At 38.7% G+C, this 22699-nt stretch overlaps 2 protein-coding genes across 2 annotated transcripts; one reads left to right on the top strand and one right to left on the bottom strand.

Annotated features, from left to right (window-relative positions):
- Positions 1–661: 661 nt before the first annotated feature.
- Positions 662–5332, bottom strand: LOC132784475 (uncharacterized). Its single transcript, XM_060790114.1, has one exon. It carries the CDS (start codon positions 4716–4718, stop codon positions 2313–2315), a length of 2406 nt encoding a protein of 801 aa, XP_060646097.1. The 5' UTR covers positions 4719–5332; the 3' UTR covers positions 662–2312.
- A 9610-nt stretch (positions 5333–14942) lies between these two features.
- On the top strand, positions 14943–16398 carry LOC132784476 (alaserpin-like). Its single transcript, XM_060790115.1, has 2 exons — positions 14943–16238; positions 16303–16398. The coding sequence occupies exons 1-2, from the start codon at positions 15069–15071 to the stop codon at positions 16309–16311; spliced, it is 1179 nt and encodes a 392-aa protein (XP_060646098.1). The 5' UTR covers positions 14943–15068; the 3' UTR covers positions 16312–16398.
- The last annotated feature ends 6301 nt before the right edge of the window (positions 16399–22699 follow it).

Genomic DNA, 22699 nt, shown 5'->3' with positions numbered 1-22699 from the left:
GAAGACCTAATAATTATGAACAGAATTTTTCCACAATAACTCAAACTTTTTATAGTTCTTTTATTTTCTCACAATTAACCCAATTTATTTTTCTTCATTAAATGAGTAACTGTTTCATTAAATTTCTTAGCTTGTGAATATTTCAACTTCTCTAGTTTTTTTTCCTTTTGTATTTTGCAATTATAATATTTCAAAACTGTTGAATCGCACCCCTTCCACGTATTTATCTCAGGCTTCGATATGTGTGTATGAAGATCGCGTGGGCAATCGTTGAGCAAACAAGTTTGGCTGCAACAAAAAAAAATGAATTAAAGTTCAGGCAATAAAAAAAAGTCATAATAATTAATGGTTTTTAAGACACATATTCTTTTATTTAAATAGTTGTTCTGTTGGAATAGCTTTTTCTTTTCTTTTTTTTTTTTTGTATTTGTGTATTTGTTTTTAATCATATTTAGCAGCATAACTAGAAAATACTCGATTAAATTGTTGTCTGTGGTTAGCTACCAATTGTAATTGTACTGTAGTTAATTAGTGTATTTTTCTTGTATTTTTCTTTCATTTGCTTTTGTTGTTGTTTGGTTTCTTTTTTTGCATTTCGTTTCGGCTTGCTGCATTTGTTTGTGTTTCTCTTTCACTTTATAAGCTAATTTGTCACATCGAATTTGTGTTTTTGGTTTACATTAATCGTATATAGCGTTTGACAGTTGCATTAATTAGGAAATAGTACTATTTATACATATATTTGGACATATATGAATGTATGTGTGTGTGTTTGTGTTTTTGGTGTATGTAATATATAAACTACTAATACATGATTTAGTTAGTTTTTTAATGCTTTCTCTCTTTCTCTGTCGGCTTGACATCACATGAATTTCTTTTCTTTTTTTCTTTTGCAATTTCTGGGAACTGTTTTTCATAATTTTTTTAGTTTTCTACACACAAAGATATTAAATATAGTATATTCATAATACATACATATAAATTTCTCATGTAAATCTTTAGAAATATAAATTCGAGGTTTGTTTTTGTTTTTGTGTTTTGTGTTTCATATTTATCATAATATTACAAAAGGCGATTTCTAGTTATAAGCAAGTCGAATGGCGGCAAATTAAGAAAGAAAGACAAAATAGAATAGAATTGAACTTAGGTATTATAAAGCTTTCGGTCTGAGTTGGCATAATGCTAATGGTGCAGCACTTGCCACCGACAAGTTGTGGCACATACTGCAAACCCATTAAGACATTGTTTATTGTATATTATATTTGTTGTTTAAATTAAAACTAATGAGGTATTTAGCTGCACATGCAATGACTGAAGTTTTGGACAGCGAAATTGACTTTAATTGTTGAAATTATAAAGTTGCGCTCATTGACCAACTGACAAACTGATAAAAAATCAACATTGCATAGACCGGCGATACAAGTTTTCAATATGAAAACTGCCGCTTGCAATGCCAAGAATTAGTTCGGTTCGGTTTGGTTCGATTCGGTTTTCTCCTCCTTGTTTTTAGTGACACTAAGTGCCAGTTCTAGAAGTTACAATCTATAGTAAAATATAATACACATTTATATATGCTTTGCACATTGACTTAATCTAAAACTTATGAATTGAATGCTTAGCGTTGGGTTTTTTCTTTTAGCCAGAATGTTTTTGTTTGTGTTGTATTGTTTTTTTCGTTTTTAGTTAAAGCTTGTCGTGTTTAATTAATAAATATTGTATGTATATCGACTTAAGTAATAATAAATTAAAAGATGTCGTGCTTGTTTTTTATGTATGTGAGTGTGTTTTTTAAGAGTCTCAAGCAATTGACGGTTATTATTCATATGTTTAGACAGTTTTAGGTACTTGAAATTGGCTGCTTGGTTCCCGTTTACAGTTTGATATCAATTTAATGTTATTTACTTTTTAAAATATGTTTTCAACATTTTGTTATTATTTGTTTCTTTTCAAGCGACTTGTACAGAGTTTACTTTTTTTTGGATTATTTGTTTTGTTTGACAAGGTACATGTTGCTGTTGCCTGTGCATTTTGCAGCACTCACAGTTTGACAAGCACAGGCATATTACATATGTAAGTGAGAGTTTCAATAAAATGTGTGTGTTTTTTGTTATTTTTCTTTAATATTACATATTCTTTTTTCCATTTTTTGGCATGAGAAGCTTCTAGCACAGCATGTTTATAAGTGTTTGTGTTTTTTTTGTTTTGGTTTTTGGCTTAGTTCTCTAAACTTAAGACATTACGAATACTGTTCTGCGAATTCTTCAGCAAGCAATCAACATTTAGTAGTTATTACTTAACACTAGATTTCGGCTTTAGACCTCCGTTGGCGCTGACTGTGTGCAGCTGGACTGCAGCTTCTTCGAGCCACGAAAGAACATATCAAACAGTCCGCGACGCGCCTGAAACTTTGGCGGTGACCCGGCTATATGAATATGCTCCACAATGGTGATGCCACGTTGCAACTTGGGCCGTGTGGCACGCTGTTGTGGCGGCGGTGTTGCCTCCAGCGAGGGCACATCATCCGAATCCGCTGATCCCTTGGTGGCACCACCGAAATTGATGATGGTGCTACAGCTGCTGTTGGGGCGCAACGTCAGAGTCGTGTGCACCGGCGTCGTTTGGCATTGACTGATCACCGAACTCTGCGGCGTCAGATAGCGGCAACTGTTGCTGCTGTACTGCGACAATTTGCTGCTGTTGCGTTGCAACTGCGCCGCACTTGTCGAAGTCGCCGCACCGCTATTGCCATTAGCCTTCATGCTGCTGCTGTGATGACGCTGCAACGTGCTCGCGGCATCCAGACCAAACAGACGCTTAACGCCGCGTCGCACACGCTTGTTGCGGTAGGCAAAGATGAAGGGTGAACTCAGATTGGCCAGCAGTATCATGAAGATGGCCAACTGTGTGGAGCCGCCAAAGTTGGCGGCCGAGAGACGCGACTGCAGCAGCACCAACAGTCCATAGGGCAGATAGGAGACCACAAACATCACGACCACCAGGATGCTAATGCGTGCGGCGCGCGATTCCTCGCGATACTTGAACAGCGAGCTGGCGTTGCTAAGCCGATGACGCAGCGAACTCATGTAGCTCAGCGCCTTGGGCGAGGCGTGTATGGCGGGTATTTGCAGGGCGTGTCCATTGCTCTGTTGACGTCCCGAATTGAAGTGTGTGTGCAGCTGCTGTTGCTGCTGCAGTGGCTGTTGCTGCTGCTGTGCCGGCTGCTGTTGCTGCAACTGCTGCTGTGAGTGTTGCTGCTGTCGCTGGGCGTGCAACAAATGCGGCGAACTGCACTCATCACCCATCAACGTATCCTGCAGCAGTTCCGTGTACTTGTGCAGATTCGGTGAACTGTGCACCTGACGTATTCCCTGCAGGCGATGCAACTCGCGCAGATCCTGCGACGAAGTACCCAGCAGAGGCAACTGTCTGGCCGAATAGTTGCGTTTGATCTCACCGCTGGCCGTTTGCAGTGTCAGCAGAATGTTCTGATTGCGATCTGCCAGCGTTTGCTCCGGCACACTCATCAGCTGATGCGCACCAGCTCCGCTGTTGCTCTCCACATCACCATCGGAGCCATCGTCCGAGATGGTGGGCAGCAACACCTTGGCAGCCGAATCCCGACGCAGGCAACTCGGTGAGCTGCGTGGTCGCTGATCGATTTGCATCTGCAGTCCACCGCTGATGGCGCCACCGCCATGCGAGCTCGCCGAGGAGATGGAATGACGATGCACACACAAACTGTTCGAGAAGGGCGTCGCCTGTGTGGCCTGTGCATGATTAGTAAGATTCAGTGCACTCTGCAGCAGCGGCGATGATCCATTCTGTCGCATGCGCAAACCATTGCCGCGTGCCTCGCTGAAGATGCGCCAATACATGCCACAAACGAAACCAAATGGCAGCAGGATGATGACAATGAAATAGACGCTGGCAAAGACCACATCAAAGATGCTGTTGGTGCTGCTGATGTTAAAGTACGTGGCCGCCAATCGTCGCTGCCGACTGAGCAGCGTATCAGCCTCAAAGTCGATCACACGAAAAGCGGACAAGGCTCCAAAGAGTATGCCCACCGTCCAGGTGAGTGTGATGAATATCCAGGTCTTCACACCCGAGATGCGACTGTGATAACGCAACGGATCGGTGACAGCACACCAGGTGTCACCCACCACCAGGAGGACGGCCAGAGCGCCCAGTGCGGCGGCCATGTCAATGGACCAGCAACGCAGCTGCACCGCTGGCAACATCGGCGGCGTAATGTTGTTGTGCACCGCTGCACTCAGATTATCCTCCTTTGTTTCGATTTCGGTGACGAGAATGCCATCGCCACGCTCATTGATGGTCAGTTCACGGCAATGGGACTGATTGCACTTGAAGATCTCAATGGTATTGGTGTTGTTGTGACTCTCCACAATGCCCTCCTGCTCGACAAGTTGGCCATGATGACGTATGGTCAACTGATGATTGCCGGGCTTTGAGTAGTACTCGATGCTATCGCCGTTCGCTGTAGCTCCCGTTGTCTGGGCCGACAGACTCTTGACGCCACTCAGCACCAGGGTGGGTGCCAAGATGCAGCAGCCGATCAGATTGATGATCAGCAAGTTGATGGTGAAGCGATTCGCTGTGGTGCGCAGTCCGGGAGTTATCCAGAATGCGCACAACGCCAGCAGGTTGATGATGAACGAGATGAGCAGCAGGGCCAATATTAAAAAATCTATGGCCATTTCTTTATGTGCTTAACGTTTGTCTAATGGTTACTTCCTTATCCTTAACAAATTGTCTTTGTTGTTGCGGTTGTTGTTTGTGTTGTATTTGTTGTGCTTTTGGCACGCACATCACTTTACAGTTTGAGAGCCACTTTGATACGATCAACTGAAGTATTTGCTCTGTTGCTTTTGCTTTAGCTTGTAGCTTTTGCTTTTTTTTCTTTTGGTTTATGTTTTGCTTTGTTGTTGTTGTTTTTTTGGGCACTCACGAAAAATTTCACTTGGTTTACACGTTGCACACGTTGTGTTTCTTCTTTTTGTATTTCTTAGTTGTTTTTTGCTTCTCGATAAGTTTTCCAATTTATTGAATTTGCTTTTTTCTTGTTTTTGGCTTGTTTCTTGTAAACGCTTGCTAATTTCCACGCGAAGCTCGTCGTCGATATTTGAACAAAAATTTCTAAAAAAAAAATTTCTTTTTCGTTTTGTTTGTTTTTGTTCACTGTTGTACAAAATTGTACACGCCAATTTGGTGTTTAACAAATTTGTGTATTTCTTCTTTTTGTGGGATTTGTTTTATTTTATTGTTTTCCGCGCGTCGATCGAGCACGATCTTCACTACGAAGCGTTTCAAGCACAACTGTCGTGTGCGCTTGCCGAAGCGCCTCAAATTATATGAGGAGAAACAACAAAAAATCGTGGCGTCCGAATGAGAGCTCTCAGCGTCGGCAAACTGTTGTTGTCGCTTAACTCTTGGCGAGCACTGTGAGAGCAAAGAGCGAACAGAGCGGCAATTTTGTTTTTGTTGTGATTTGCTGGCTGCTGCTATTGGTGTTGCTGCTGCTGTTGTTGCTGCTTCTGTTGCTGTTGCTGTGATTTGTAGTTCCCACGCTCCGCTCAATTAATACCGTAGCGACTTTGAATTTATGCTGCTGCGATTGCTGTTGCTGTTGCTCTTACTGTTGTTGCTGTTGCACGCTACTATGTTGCTAGTTTGCTCGTTGTTGCCAGCCGGTATTTATCAGTTTAAGACTATGTCTGAGGCCGTGTTGCTGTTGTCCTAGTTCGTAGCAAGCTCACAAATTGTATAATCTTTTTGCAATTGCAATTGCATTGCGGCTTCACTTTTGCTGCTGCGCTCTCATTACATCACAATCTCTTGCAGCCACTGGCTGCCACTGTTGCTGCCGCTGTTGGCATATTTTCCAAACCTCATTTTCATTTGGGTTCTGTACAACATCCAATGCAATGGCCACGCTCTATTTTCTATGCCATAAAAATTGCATTTTTATTAGTCGCAAGTAAACAATTTCCACTGTTGCTCCTGTTGTTGTTGTTGCTGCTGTTTGTTATTGTTGCTTGTGTTGCTTGTCGATGTCGCTGTCGCTGTGGGCAAGCAAACAGCTGATGAAATTCTCAGCCCAGCAACTGCAAGAAAGAAAGAGACAGATGTTAGACATTGCGAGATAAGAGACTCCCTTGCGCTATTTTAATAATAAAAAATATATATTTATGTGCTACTATATGCATACATATTTCACAGATTGCTTTTATTATGAAATTAAATTAAAAATAAATATAGGCACGCAATGGACCATGACACTGCACATAATGAAAATGTTGTTTTCTTCCATTAATTTTTTTGTTAATTTGCTTTCGAATGAGTCAGAAATGAAGTCAATTTTTGTTGAAATGTATTTGCATGTGGCTTACAGTGACTGGGCACGCTTCTTCCTTATGCTCCATTAATTGCGAGTGTTTGTAAGCCCTTTCTTATCTGGGAATTACACACAATGACCAGCAAGACGCTAACAGGTTGTCTTTGATAAGCGGCAATGTTCAATGTACCCAAAATCCACACGTACAGAGCTGACTAATTCTAATGCCAAATCAGGAGAAACAAACGACGTCTGCACGCAAAAACCACATGTAAAACTCGGTTAACTATCGTTATTTACAATTTACTGTTTACCACTTACTACGCATCAAAGTTGATCCAATCGAACAATCAGCTGCTTTCAACATGACCAACTACTCCGCCCCTTAACTACTACTGAAACAGAGACACAACTTTGAACTGCGCATGAGCTCATCAACTAGATAGAGTGAGTGAGAGAGGTGCGTTCCATGCTTCAAAGCCAGGTAAGCACAAAGCTCGCACACGAGCTTCAAATAAGATCAGAGTGTTCTCTCCATATAGCTACTATTACTAGTTCGCTCTATGGAGAATTCAACACGCGACCGGAGACTGTGCAAATGTAAACAAAGATCATTTTTGGTGTCGGCCTGAGCGCCGTTTACATGCCCTACTTAACCCTCAGAGTCGATCTATAAATACGCAACTTTTGTTGATTATACAAAAAAAAACTGTCGAGTTGTTGCCAGTTGTATTGAAAGTTAACTCGAATTTGGCAAGAAAGTGAAGTCAAGAAAGACATTCAAAATGAAATACATACTCAATAATTAATTGTGAAACTCGTGAGTTTCATCTAGAATCGTTTGTAAATCAAGTGTCCCATTAGAAGTCACCCTACAAGCTGGCCAATAGAATTAAACACCCATCAAAAATGTGGCTTATCACCAAGCGGCAGCTCTGACGATATCAAGCAACGCCCCAATCAATTACACACACGAGCCAACAGAACACAACTATCGTTTGCTTGTGATCTTGTGTCAACAAATACAGACAGACAATAATTGACTGGAGATCAACGAAATATTTGAAATTTAATATGCCTTTCAAGTGCATTTTAGTTTAGTTGGCAGAAACTCTTAGCGGCATTTTAGGGGGTGTGATTTTAACGCTTGCTTTGTACACTTTCCTGCTTTTTTGCGCTTTTGTGTACGACCGGCAAATATTGACGTGAAAAGTGAATCAAGGCAATGACGGACGCACTTACTTATGTACTATTTGCTATGATTTATAAGTGCTATAACCACAGATAATTGTGTATTTGTCTCTCTATCTCTGCCTCTATCTTTGGCGGTGGCTTTGCTTTGGAAATCTAAACGCTTATCAGTGTGTTGAGGGGCTCAACTGATGCGATGCGATTCTATATTGCTTGAACACTTGAATATTGACTGATGATAATACACAATAACGGAACAAAGACAATTTTCCCAAGCTCAAATATTTACAGCTGCATTATCAATGACTAGCATTAAACATTCGTTTAGCAGGTCATCAAAAATATTTTGTATGCTTCATTTATTTAATTGGAACTTCCGTTCGCGTGGCACCACACACACTGAGTTTTGAAAGAGCAACTGACAAATATTCGCCTAATACGTGTAATAGCATAACAAAAGCGGCTAGATCAAAGTACAGTGACTAAAAGAAACATGCACAAAAGTTTAAGCTAACAAGTGTCTGGCTGGGTTTATTGTTTATTTGTCTGCTGAGGAGGGCATAGTTCGCTTTTTTGTATTACTTTATTATTTTGTTCTGGAGAATCGGCAACAACTCCTCCCCCCAAAATCGCAGCAGCGCGAGTGTAAACAAGTTGAAGAGAATGCGCTCATTTGCATGACTTGGCAAGAAACAACACAAGCAGCAGCAGCAGCAAAGTCGAACACATTAAGATAAACATGAGGCGTGAGTAAACGTCTTGTTAGCGCCTCCTGTTGTGGCCCCTGCTTGCCCATCTAACATTGCGCATACGCAGTGGTGGTAAAAATAAATGCACAGAAAGAAGAGCCAACCAACAAGCTTTAACCACAAAATATATAGCCTCGATGTTAAAGCATGAGCCATACGAAAAGAAGCCAACACGAAAAGAGAGGCACGGCTCGTTTTTAATTTCGTCTGGGGGTTTACTCAACACGTGATATGCTTAATGAGGCGATCTAGATGGATCAATGCGAACCTGTTGTAAACAACTGATCAGGCTGTGATTCCCAGTGCACAAAGAACTCTAAACTATGGCTCACACACATATAAAACCAACGAGCAGCATTAACAACAACAACAGCAACAACAAAGCGCACAATCAGAAGCGGTGACCAGTCAATGTTCAATGTACGCGACTGGAGAAGCCGGTTTTTGTGTGCTCTTTTGTTTTTGTGGCAGCCGTCTCTTAAAATGTGACGTCACTTTTGACGTTCGACATATCGGCGCTTTAGCTATATTTAAATATAAAGTTTTGCACTCACTTTTGGACCCATGCCCTGCAGTCACTCTGTTGTCCCGCTATCATACAAATTGAGGCACTTAAGCTTCATAAGTCCATAAATAAATTTGATATAAATGATATTTAACCCATATTTGTTGCTGACGATAATTTTTCCCCCCCAAAAAAGGGCGTGAAATTCCTTTGGCTGATTGCTGTTACCAGCTCCAATATTTACACACAATGAGCTGCAGAGCTGCGAGCCACCACCTAAAATGGGCAGGCAAGCATCATTAAGGTAAACTCGTATACTTTTTGTCTTTCTTGACTTTAGGCCACGTTACGAACGTACATACGTATGTCCTTGAGCTGGTAACAGGGCGAGTAATGGCCACAGTCACGATGACTTGGGGCTTCACATCGACAATTGATTGCAATATGATCTGCACTCTAAAGCCCCCCGGCTATAAGCCTTAAATAATTGCAGAATACTTTGCAAAGCACTTCTTATGCAGCCTGGCATTGAAAATATCATATTCGATTTAATTATTGGCAAACATGTGATTTGCATTTTCTGAGATTGCAAATTGCAAAAAAAAATTGATTGCAATAAGTGTTTGGATTTGTATTGCACTTTAACCGAACTACTTTTTACTTAGTTTGCTCTATTAAATTTTACCCTCTTCAGTGCACTTGAATGCCATTTTCTATATGTGCTAAATTCCTCATAGTGAAGTAGTCCGACTTTCATTATTTCCCTAAACAATTAACGAATAGTAAATGCTCTAAGTGAACTTGATTTTTATTAACAATGCGTAGTTTAGGCTTCAATGCAAAAGATTAAATTAAGTTTTGGATTTATAAGGATTATAGTCTGAACATTATTGCATGATCGCTTCGCTTATGAAATGTGCAAAGCGATTAGAAAATAATAATATTTGTTACACCTTTAACAAGGTCTTCGAGTGTGTCGCATTTCCTTAACGGTTTGCTAATTGGTTTCACACGTTACTATATATATTTTGTGTTTTTATTTTGCAGTGACAAGTATACGAGTTCATAAGACTTTTAGTCTAAGCCTTGGCTAATTGACAGCGACACCTGTACAGGTGCGAGGCACACACCTTTGCCACAAGTCTGACAGACGTATGTCAGACTGCATGACGAATGTCCGAATAAGAACGTATATATTTATATGTATAACCGTTAATGCGGTCACTTCCATTACATCAGCTGTTCGTTCACTCGCTCGTCTTTGTGATAAGTATTTCTGGGTTGTGGCCTATACGATAAGATTGCAAACTGATAAAGCGAATACTAATAGCAATCACAATGGATGATAGTCAATCAAAAACTAAGCTAAGGCTTAGCCAAATGCCATTAACATAAATCCAATTTAATTAGCTCTGGACCTTCCTCATGCAATCTTGCTGGACAGCCAGACAGCTGAAGTTTGTGCGTGCTATTAAATTGATATAAGTATAAGCATGCGGTGTGCTCTCTTTTTATCCGCCTATAATTGAATAAAAGACGGCTTTATCAAAAGCAAAGGCAAAAAAGCAAATATTGGCGCAACTTTTTATCTGGGCTTAGGAACTTTGTCATCGTTCAGCACAAAAAAAAATACAGAAAATAGTACAACAAAATTGGCTCAGTAATCGTTGGCAGTTAACTGGTAGATACTCTTACACTAAGCGGGGTTATAGCTCAGCCAAAGGCATTCAACTTTTGCTATAAATATTTGCATATTACACAGCCATGTAATTGCCAAACTCAAATTTACATCAGTGTCGAACTACGCATTTCACGTGATGCATTCAGATCTTTTTTTCGATTATCTCGGCTGACTAACATGAAGTACACAAACAATTCGTGTAAGTTTCGACGCAGGGATCAACTTTTATTTCTTAATTTAATAGGAACCTAGTACAAAATATTGTAAACATGTTTTTAGTTCATATTCGAGTTGTCCTGGGGTCAGTTTGTGTATTTATTAATTTAATAGGTACCTAGTACAAAATATTTCAGACTCTCGTCGCTTACATGCTGACAAGTTCAAGCTGTAGTTGGCAGTTGGGGTCAGTTAATGTATTTATTAATTTAATAGGTACCTAGTACAAAATATTCCAGATTAAGTGTGCCAGCTGGGGGAAATGCAAGACAAATATAATTTAATTGTAGTTCAAGCTGTGAATACATGGAAACTTACAAGGCCATTACACATTTCTTACACATGTTTCAACATGCGAAAATATAGTTGTGTATGGAAGTGTGTGTGTGTAGAGTCTTTATAAATTCTATACAAGTTGAAACTTTTCCATTAGCTCGTTAGCTCGCCGGCACGACAATAGCCAATACGGCAAAAAAAAAAGCGAAAGAAAAAGCAAAACCAAAAACAAACGCAATCACATTAGCATCGTCGTCGTCTGCCTGTCATCGATTCACATTCATCGTTGTCTGGCGGGTAGCTTGGTGACGTTTTTTTGCTTTTCCCCTCCCCTATTTGGCCAGTGGAAAAATATTGCAACAAATGTAGCTAAATGTAAACATGAATTAAATATGCAAATGCTCGGTAATCGCTTAGCTGTTGTGACGCTTTGTCGTGATTACCAGTTGTCTATTATTTGCTTAGGCATACCCTGTAAACGTTAGAAAAATAGGGTAGAAACGTAGTAAAAAATATGAGATAGTCCATATATTAGATAATCCTAAATTACAGTTATTGTATTTTATTACATTTCTAATTTTAAACTTAATGTATATATTTCAGCAGAACACTTTTTATAAGGTATCAAAAGTGGAGCACTTAAAAATACAATAAGTTCATTTTGATTTTTAATCAGAGATGGCAACGTGAAATGCCAAAGATACGGTTCTCATAAATTCCTCCATAATAAGTATTTTGCATATTTCCGATTCTGAATACAGATTTGATATTCCAGTCTGGCGATTTCTTATGTAAGTTGTCATCTCTACGACTCTAATTGAGAATGCCAAACGTGCAGTAGCGTGTGGTTAATTTGATATGGCGGCAGTTAATGTAGTCACAGTTATGGAGTCATTTGCCAGACGAATTCTGCAATGTGGATGTCTTACATCAGACACGCTCGCTAATGAGAAGATCGAGAATGACTTGCTCCATTACAAAATCTTCCCAGACTACGCAGCGTAACGGTTAAAATGCTTGAACAAATGCGACCTCGACGTGGTCTCAGACTGGAACTATATGCCAGCCACAGCCTTCTACAGCAGACGTCGAGGTAAACCGTAATCACAATCGCCAACTACAACTAACTAAGTATATAATATAACTGAATACAATATTCAAGATTGCATTTAAACTCGCAGGTTCAACAAAGAAGACAAAGAAGTTGAGAAATTGAAATGAGTTGTATGCGATTTCAACTACACTCCACATTCATATCAATATCAAACAGTAGACATAGATGATATGCTGAATAAATACTTGATATAAATATGCCAGTGCACTTCAGATATGGGGAGTTTTCTATAGATTCCCCCGAATATGCGGAACATTCTTTGCACTTGTTTACATTTCCTCTATGCGATAATGTTAATACTCCTGTTTGGGAATGAGATCGTAAATTGTAAGCTGTTGGCAATTGACCTAGTTTATGCGACCTTAGCTAAACCAACTGCATTTCCAGGCCAATAAACAGTTTGCCCAATCAATTTTGCTGACCCTCAAACCAGCTTAATTAGTTAACTTGCCTTGCAGTTTCAATTACAACATGCAACCCCGACAGAATAGTGACTGTTGCACCTGGCCACGTTGCAAAGGGCCAAGAGCAGAAGTGCATAATCAGTCAATAACTAACATTCACATTCACTCATCGATTAGAAGTAAATGTAATTAATACTGACAGCCTGGGCGCATGGGAACGACAATCTGTTGTGGCTCTCTCTATAATTACATTAGCACATTGTCTAGAGAGTGTCAAGTCGAGTCAAGTGAAGTGAAGTGAAGTAAAGTCAGAGAGCAGAGACAAACACCTCCGATGAGCATTAGGTGCCACATTATAATGTGTTGTAATGTGATGGCTCTCAAATTTATGCAAATCGTGCAAATTTTAGCGAACGAGTTCACTGCACTTGTGCTTGGGCCATTGCCTGATTTCAGTTTAGCTGCATCGAATTACCCCACACTCTCGCACACACACACACACACACAAAAGCATACAAAGGGAGGAAAAGACAGTGCCACACATGTTGAGGTCAAAGTGCTTGCCACCACATGTGAGTGGCCATAGACAATAGCGAGAAATGCCTGCGGCCAGCACTCGTCCATATCAAAATACTTCTCCACTTTGCTTTGCTCTGCTGCATATGAATTGATATCACTGCCAAAAAGGATGAAGTGTCCGTTTTCTTACCCGGGTTGTTGGACTTTCTCGCTCTATCGAATCAACACGAACGCCAAACACACACACACACACACACACACAATCTATCTCTGCAGAAAGCTGGACAATAAAGAAGCGCTCAGCTCCAGTTTGAGTCTTGACGTTTGTCATCTCACGCTGAAGGCCATTGGCTTTGACACTTCCACATTGAAACGCATTGACGCATATGGACATGCCCCCGATTTCAATTTTACTTTTTATACCCGCTACCCATAGGGTAGAAGGGTATTATAACTTTGTGCCGGCAGGAAATGTATGTAACAGGTAGAAGGAGGCATCTCCGACCCTATAAAGTATATATATTCTTGATCAGCGTTAACAGCCGAGACGATCTAGCCATGTCCGTCTGTCCGTCTGTCCGTCTGTGTGTCTGTGTGTCTGTGTGTCTGTCCGTCCGTCCGTATGAACACCTAGATCTCAGAGACTATAAGAGATAGAGCTATAATTTTTTTTCGACAGCATTTGTTATGTTTGCACGCAGATCAAGTTTGTTTCAAATTTTTGCCACGCCCACTTCCGCCCCCGAAAATCAAAAAAATCGAATAACAAGCGTAATTTTAAAGTTAGAGTTGCGAATTTTGGTATATATAATAATAACTATAGTAGTTATGATTCCTGAAAATTTGGTTGCGATCAGATGAAAATTGTCGAAGTTATTAAAGAAATACTTTTGTATGGGCAAACACGTCTACTTACTAGGGTTGTTGCTTTAGATGACAATCTGGTATATTGTGCCGTCTATGGTATATTTTGAATGCGGTACTATATCAATATACCAAATATACTATTTGGTATATTTTTAGTATTTTTGCAGTATATTCGGTATATTTTGAGAAAATTATCGCAAAATATATTTCTTTTATTCAAAATGGGTAGCGGGTATCTCACAGTCGAGTGCACTCGACTGTAGCTTTCTTACTTGTTTTTTTTTTGCCTGCAAGGTCAGCGACTCTCACGCAATTCAATTGGAAAATTGTGCCTACGGCTTGTTCACCGCTTCTGTTCCGTTCAGTTCTTTGTTTGTTTACTAGGCAATACCGAAATGAAAACAAAAATGCATTTATTTATAGCTGGAGACTTTGCCATGCACGGCAAACTGACCTACATTGTGTTCCGTGTCTCACGTATCTCATCTTCAAGTATAGAACATGTAAAAATTTTAATCATAATGTTCGACAGCAACAAAAAAATATAAAATACTTGTCTGACCTTAGCCAAGAACTCGTCAAAAATTGTGTCTGATTTATGCTGATTGACATATTTACACTAAATGAAAATATATTTCCGAAATATTTCGTATACATGTTTTGACTAATGTGCTTAAATGAAAAAGTTATTGAACATTAATTATAAATTCCAATATCAAGCCAAAACTGACAACTGTCCTTGTCCGTCTATACCAACGACTGTTCACCTTAGATAACAACAGTTATGAGCCCAGGCACGTGCCCGACGACCACCAAGTCGTTAAGGTATTCAGCAACAGAAACAATGATATAGCACTGATACTTCGAGTTTTGATTGATGTGTCTAGGCTTTAGCGATCCGGCAACATTTGGAGAAATTTAATATTTGCATATGGGCAAATTGTGATTCATTTGCCATTCATTGGAATTCACAGTGTTAACGATAATTAATATGTTTGCTGTGTATTTAAAATAAGTTGTGAAATTAAAACTTCTAGATTAAAACCTGATCAATTTATCAAAATTATTTACTCAACCAGTTTTTCGAATAATTTAACACTGCAAAATTTGTCAAAGTGCCAAATTATTCAATTTCCAAATTTTATTATTTATTTGCGCTATGATGGATCCATAATAAAAATTGCTCAAAACATGGAACCTGAACGGAAAAGCTTTAACTCTTCGTTGGACTCCTTCTCCCGCAAATTATACAATCAATTAGTTAACTTGAATCCCACACAAAATCTAATATGTTCGCCGCTTTCGATTCAAACGTGTGTTGGGATGCTACGAATGGGAGCCGAGGATGATAGTGATACGGCCAAGGAGCTGGACGAAGGACTCTGCTTTAGTTCAAATAAGGCCACAGAGATAGCAAATAGTTTCAACAATGTCTTAGCTGCCTACAAACAGTACAGTGTAGTGAAAATGGCCAACAAAATGTATCTTATGAAGAACTATGAAGCGCTCAAGGAATTTCATGATACATTAACCGAAAAGTTTCATTCCGAAGCCGAGCGTATTGATTTCTCAGCTAACAATGAGGCAGCCGCAACCATCAATGAATGGGTAGAGTCCAGAACGAACAATTTGATAACAAATTTGATAAGTCCCAATATGTTGGATCAAAATACTCGATTGGTGCTAATCAATGCCATTCACTTCAAAGGCGAATGGATAGATAAATTCGATGAGAATGAGACGCGCATTGAGGATTTTCACTTAGAGAACGAAAGTAGAGTAAGGGTATCAATGATGAATGCATCGAACAAATATTATTACGCAAATTTGCCAGAATTGGATGCAAAAGTCTTAAGATTGCCCTATCGCAATACCAATTTATTCATGTTATTCGTATTGCCGAATATCTACACGGGTCTCAAGCAACTGGAGAAGAAATTGCAAACAGTAACGTTGGACGATATAACCAGAAAGCTAGTTTCGCGTAAAGTTTTTGTAAAGTTGCCCAAATTTAAAACGGAATACAGTCAAGAACTGACGCCAATTTTCAAGGAATTGAACATCAAGAAGATCTTCAATAGTCAAGCGGAATTACCCAAAATGTTGGTAGTCAACGAAAGTATCGAAGTGTCTCACATCATACATAAAGCTTTTATTGAGGTCAATGAAGAGGGCACCGAAGCAGCCGCAGCCACTGGCGCAGTAATGGTATTAAGAAGTTTGCCAGCTCATGATCCAGAGCCACAAACATTTCACGCCGATCATCCGTTCTTTTATACCATCTATGATTTGAATCATGGCTGTTTATTCATGGGAAAACTTGGCTTACCCGAAGGCACCGTAATTACCGATAATAAAAAGGTAATTTGCCACTGCACTCCACATTCAAATGCCGAGTAGAATTGATACAATACTTTCTTAACAGATGGATTAAAGCTAAGGCAAAATAAATGAAATTACAGCAAAATTCAAAAGTTTCTTTGCTCAATAAACGAGCTCTTCAGCATTGTTCGTTTAATAATTTTCATTTTTTATTCATTCATTTCATTTCTAATTTCACATTTTTAAATGGTAACAATATTCAAAATTTTATGTGCTAAATATACGCGACTTTCAACGTTGTTCATACAATAATTTTCATTAATGCTGCAGCTAAGTAGACAACTTATCTTCAAGCAACAATGACTCAATAGCCCAAGTGTCTGGTTAATTTCCACAGTGATATGCAACTTTATTATTGAAGACGCACCCCACTGAGCTCGTCTTCTTTTATCACAAATCAGAGCAGAGCCGTCCGACAATGCACGCGGCTGTTGACTGCCAATGATAATGGGGCCCTTCGAGGCGCCAAACATGACAGTCAAATAACTTTTTGATAATATCTTTGTAGATATCAGATTCTGCCTATCAACAGCAATGTGTGTGAACTGATAAGCACAGAGACATAGAGAGAGAGATAGAGAGAGAGAGAGAGAGAGAAGCAATAAGATAGATAGTCGCAACTTATTTCTGGTTAAATATTTGCTTTTGTTTTGTGGCTTAATGCGGCTGGCTACTAGTGTTAGTGGGGTTAGTATTGGCTTTTAGCTGGCTATGTGTCTGGGTCTGGGTCTGGGCTTTGCCCTTCAGCTGCCCAAAAAAAAAAAGGTGGCCTAGATGTCTAGTTAATTATCAACAGTGTTATCTAAATCAAAGGCACTTACCACTCTAGCAGGCTGGCCCCCATTCTGTGGCATTTATCGCTAGTTACTATAAACATTTTCTGTGGGCGCGTCTTAGGTGCTGATTAATTAATTTTCTTTATTCAGTTAATAATCTACGAAATTCCCAGATCTTCTCGCACAATTGCAGATCGTTACAGAGCTTTAAGGGAAATGGCCAACTAAATGGGCCGCTTAATTTTATTGGCCTGAATAATTGATATTGTTCAAAACTAAACGTTTCTGTTCTGGCGGTCACAGCTGGCCATATATCCGACCACATTATTGTTGGCTTTTGTTGGTTTTTTATACATTTTTATTTTTAATTTTTTTGTATGTTTTGTATTTTTATTGTTTGCCCTTTTATGTTGCCTGTGCATGCAGGCACTTAAAAAGTTTTACCTGGCCTGTAAAACAATTCAACAAACAACTTTTTGTTTTTTATTCATTTTTGGTTAATTTTCAGCTGCTAAATGTTTTGTGTATATGTGTGTGTGTGAGTTGCAATTGCTGTGACCTCTTGGAGGTTGCTGACGCTATTTATAGTCAGAGTGGAACAAGAGAGAAAAATACCATGTACAAGGTCATCAAGTGGCATAAATCTTTCATAAAAAGATGTAAGTATGTTAAAAAGCAACAAGAATGAAGCGAATGCTGTGGAATGTCGAAGTTCTGATACCCTCGCTATCAAATGGGGAATTTAAATCATACAGTTATAATTAATAATTACATATTATAAAGAATGACTTTGTAACTTCATAATAATATCAGAAACTGTCGGGAATTTTTTTAAGATAACACAATTAACTGCAATAATAGATAGTATTATGAGTAAGCAGCGAGTATGACTTTCATATTGCAAAAGTAGAATGTACGCATGCATATTTATAGAGCATTTGCATTTTATTTAACTGCACTTTAACTAAGCATCATTACAGATATTAACTCCACTTGAATGCCATTACAACTTTTCAACAAATTGTTGCCGGCCTTACAGTGAGTGCCCAACTAACTGACTGAACCAACCATGGCAAGAAACTTGTTGCAAGTCGTTACCAAAGTTCAACTTTTATTCGCGAATGCTTTTTTTTTATTTGCGGTCTGTGTGCTCGTAAACTTGTTGTATGAGGCATTGTTGGTTTTTCTTGTAAATGGTGTTGACTGAGTTTATTGCCTGTACTTGCAACGTTTGACCATTTTGCACTTGGTTCGCTAATTATTTCCGTTAGTGTATTTGCAAAAAAAAAAACGCTTCAATGATTTGCATTCGATATGTATTTAAAGTGTAGCTGTAATTTAATTACTACTATAAACAATAACGAAAAATAATGTCGATTTATCAAAGTCGAAACTCGGATGTACTACAAAACAGAAGCACCAACTAAATAATCGAATTTGCTTGTTACTAAACGTGGCGCCATAAATTTATTTTTATTGTTAGCTAATTCACGGAGTAGAGGAATTTTCGCAGATTAGCATGATTTACACAAAACAAAGATATTGCCATTTAAAAAATGTGTTTTGCGGTTCTGCTTCACACGAAAAATACGAAATTTCCAGAAGCAAGTGTTAATTTGAAAACTACTTTCAATAGACAATTTCATCAGAGATTTACAAAACCGACTGCTTATCTCTGTTCATTGCAATATTTTTTATCTCTTCATCTTTAGCAAGCTGATGATTCAGCGTTAGAAATGCTTGCCACACATTTAAAAGGGTATGTTACTATGAGCATTGAATTGCCCACAAAAAATATAATGCAATAGTTTTCCCAAATGGAAAATCACCTTAAAGAATGCTTATCTAGTTGTCATTTCTTTGCCAAAATTTGAAATTATAGTATCTTTATTGCCATGACAAACATAGTAACAATTATCTGTCACTTGAGTCAGTTGCATGACAAAATTATAATAGCCAATTCATAGAGTACAACAAACACACTCAATAGTTGAAATATGCTGTTGCCAGATATTTGTGTGTGCGGCGCTGTTGTGACGTACCAATTGGGCGTGTAATCGAAGTCGTTATTGTGGTCATCATAATCGAATTGCGTTTTCAAACTTGCCACTTGAGTTCATTGCACTGGGTTCTATGAATTGACCAAAGGCGAATCGTGGCAGTCAGGGCATTGAATTACCCAAACGATTACCAACTAACTATAAAAGCATAATTGTCTGCGGTCATAAAATGCATTGAAGTAGAAAATTGCAAGGTTGCAATAAAACCAAAAACCTTATAATCAAAACTGCATTAGAAGTCCATATCAATGTTTACTTGTAAGCTTTGACCTCTGAGGTATTCGGAGGAGAGAGAGAGAAAAAAAAAATCACCAAGCATTTAATTTGTCAAACCTTCTCGCATTATAACATATTCAAACGGCAACAATTTCTATAATTGAGGCGCTAATGGACCCCTTACCGGATGTATAAAGCGGGCAGAGTGAGAGTTCGTCTATTAACTGCCATCGATTCTATTGAACTGCACATAATAACCGGTCATGCTGGTGTTTTTTTTTTCGCTCAACAAAATGAGCGCAGTCAGGTTTGTACGTACATATGTGCAATTTATAAATCAATGAACTAACACTAAGTTTAACAAATAGGGGGAGGTGCTAAGAATAATACGAGGCTGCAACGCCTACTTGATCAAATTGATAGCAGATCAAGTCAATTAAATGAAGTATTAGACTAGCGAATACCTCGCAAGCAGTCGCATTATATGACTCAACCGGTGTTTCCCTCGGCTATTAAAATAGTTTCTTAACTTTGTTTACAGGGTATATAAATCTAGCAGCGCGATAACAAAGTACAATATCCACAGTAGCTAATAAATAAGTCAGCTTATCATTTGCTTTTTTGAATTATGGATGAGCCTTGAATGCGTTCAGTGGCTCTCTACTTAGGCAAACGATTAATTGCAGCTAATAATGTAAAATTATGAAAAAATATTAATTTGTTAAATTGAAAAAACTGGAATTTTAAAGACTGAAATATTTCGCTTTAATGCTGTTTGCCGTTCACTTCAAATGGTACGTGCCAAGTTATAATGCAAGGGAATTGAATTTCAAATGCCATTTAAAGCAATTTATATAACTTGTGCAAGAGATTATATACGTATAATTTACATTTTTTTGCGCTTGTCATATCGAATTGTCTTTCAGTTCTTGTGAAATTGAAAAAGCACAAAAAAAATGTAAAAGCACTGTTTACAATTGAAAGTGACCACGAGTACTGCCGTGTGATAAAGTTAACACCTTTAAGCCGAAAAGGAAATCAGCAAAAAAAAAAGTACAAGATACATCAACAACAAGTAAAAAAAGAAAAGAACGAGGCAAACAATTTGGCAAAAACACGAGTTCCGACGGACAAGTGAAATGACACTTGGACACGAGGTCCAATTCTCGGGTTGGCGAAAATTTGAAAATCGATATGACATGAAGGAAAACAAGGGCAATCCGGCCGGCAAAGTGTCAACGTCACACAAGCCACCAGGCCAGGCCAGGCCACATGCCACAAGGCACATAGTGTGCAGCCACATTCTGCCCCATTCACGTCAAACAGTGATGTATGAGGCCAACTTTGACTTTTTGGCAACCGGAGTGAGAGAAAGCGTCAACAATAATGACACACAAATGTAAGTAATTGCCAAACCTTTGACAAACAACCACAAGTCAAGACAAGTCATCATGGGTTGAGGGCATCTTCTTGTTGGGGGTCGTAGGTCAGGCCACAGATTGGGGCTGGGCTTCCCGCCCGAAACCATCAAAATTATAGGCCCAAAAAGCTCTCTCTCTTGACTACCCGACATTCCAGCTGATAACGTCATGAAACCACTTTGCTGTTGAGAATTTGATATCAGCGCAACAACTAAACAACCAACCAAAAAAAAAAGAGTCCGACCAACAAAAACATTTCAAAACGTGAGCAACTTTTGTTTCAGTTCTTTTGCTTTACGTTTACAGTTGGCTTGTGGCCAACAATGTGCGGTAAACTTTTTCTTGTGCTCTTTTTTCTATCTATATATACCTTTTTTTTATTTTATTTGTGCCTAGAATGAAATTTATTTTTCTAATGAATGGACGCTTGTCAGTGTGTATGTGTGTGTGATGGCTCGTTTACCTATCTTTGAATGAATACTATGCAGTGCCAGGAAATATGGCTCTCACACAGCGTGAGTTAATAACGGGCCACAGTCAAGTTGTGCACACGCGGCGTATGCGTAATGTAATATACAACTTTGAATGGTAAATACTTTTAGAATGCGCTGCGCGTTTATTTATGTATCGCAGACTTGTGTTGTAAAAGCTCTTCCAACAATAGAAATGGCCAATAATGCTTTGACGTCTGTAACTTGAAATATGGCATGGATATGCTCAAAATAATTTTTGCAAATTACATGTCAAATCTTCCAAATTGACCGCAAGAACTGTTGATATTTGAAGGTCATTTCAATTTTAATTAAAATCTATATGATTTAAATTTTTTAACGCTTGTGTTAAAAAGCACATAATTAAATTTTTTCCTTGGCTCATTTAAGATTGTTTAATTGTGGGGGGAATTCTAATACACTTGTCTGATCGATGACCCAGTTCTTTCTGCTTAAGCGATGGCTATATATCTAGTTCCATATTGCTATACACATGACTAAATATTTCGCTTTAGTCAGTCAAGTCTTTGCTGTTCATAAACCTAAATATATACACAGAATATTGCTCATAATTTGTATACTCTTCAGCCATTAGCAATGTGTAGCAGGGTATTATGCCCTTATGAATAAGGGAGACATCAATAAAGCTGCCTTAAGCTCCAAATTATGTTACACTTGACACTTTAAGAGGGGATGAATATAAATGGAATTCTTTACATTAAACATAAATTTATAAACTGTGATAATACCTAACTAAACCACTGCACTTTATAGGGTATTCACACATGCATATCTAATTTTATATATGGTATTTGGTATATAAATCATTTTTAGTACAATCGCATAGGCTATTTTTAAACGCAACTTAGGGTATTCTTAAGTTGAGCATACCTGCTTATTATATCATTTTGCTTTTTGCCCTCCTATGCCTGGCTTCATAGCTAACGATTGTTGATTTAACAAACTCATAACGTCATTTCGCTTGTCCCTTTACTCACACCCTAAGTCTATATGTATGTATTGAGTGAGCTAAAGTGTGTCTGTGTATCTATGTGTGTCGCATGATTAGCTATTTCAAAAGTTGACACTTAGCTGACGCATGAATTTTGATGTTTGGAGCACTAGACAAGACTGTCGTCTGTTTCGGCACCATGGAAAGGGTATGAAAATGAGATGTTGTGTAGGGGATAAAGATGTTTTTACAGTGACTGTGCCAGCACATTGAATAGCATCAAGTGTTTACACAGCTGCGAGATGCGCTTGCGTATTGTGGTTTAGAAACAACGAAACAAAAAGCAAGCACATTTTAGCTTATGATTCAAAATCAATTAAATACGAACAATTTGATTATATGAAAGCAAAAATCGCCGCGTCTGGCGCCGAAAATTGCACTTGCCAGATCAGTGCAATATATCTGTTGCTGTTTACTTGTTTTGGTGTCCAAAGTTTGAGCATTTTGGTGGCGAATTAAGCGAG

The sequence above is a fragment of the Drosophila nasuta genome, chromosome 2R (genome assembly GCF_023558535.2).
Source record: "Drosophila nasuta strain 15112-1781.00 chromosome 2R, ASM2355853v1, whole genome shotgun sequence".
Taxonomy (NCBI): Eukaryota; Metazoa; Arthropoda; class Insecta; order Diptera; family Drosophilidae; genus Drosophila; species Drosophila nasuta.
The sequence above is the reverse complement of the archived record's forward strand: the minus strand, read 5'-3'. Positions and strand labels throughout refer to the sequence as shown.

What these genes read in the sequence shown, in the direction of transcription:
- LOC132784475 (XM_060790114.1), bottom strand. Translation starts at nt 4,718, where the DNA reads ATGGCCATAGATTTTTTAATATTGGCCCTGCTGCTCATCTCGTTCATC.
- LOC132784476 (XM_060790115.1), top strand. Translation starts at nt 15,069, where the DNA reads ATGGAACCTGAACGGAAAAGCTTTAACTCTTCGTTGGACTCCTTCTCC.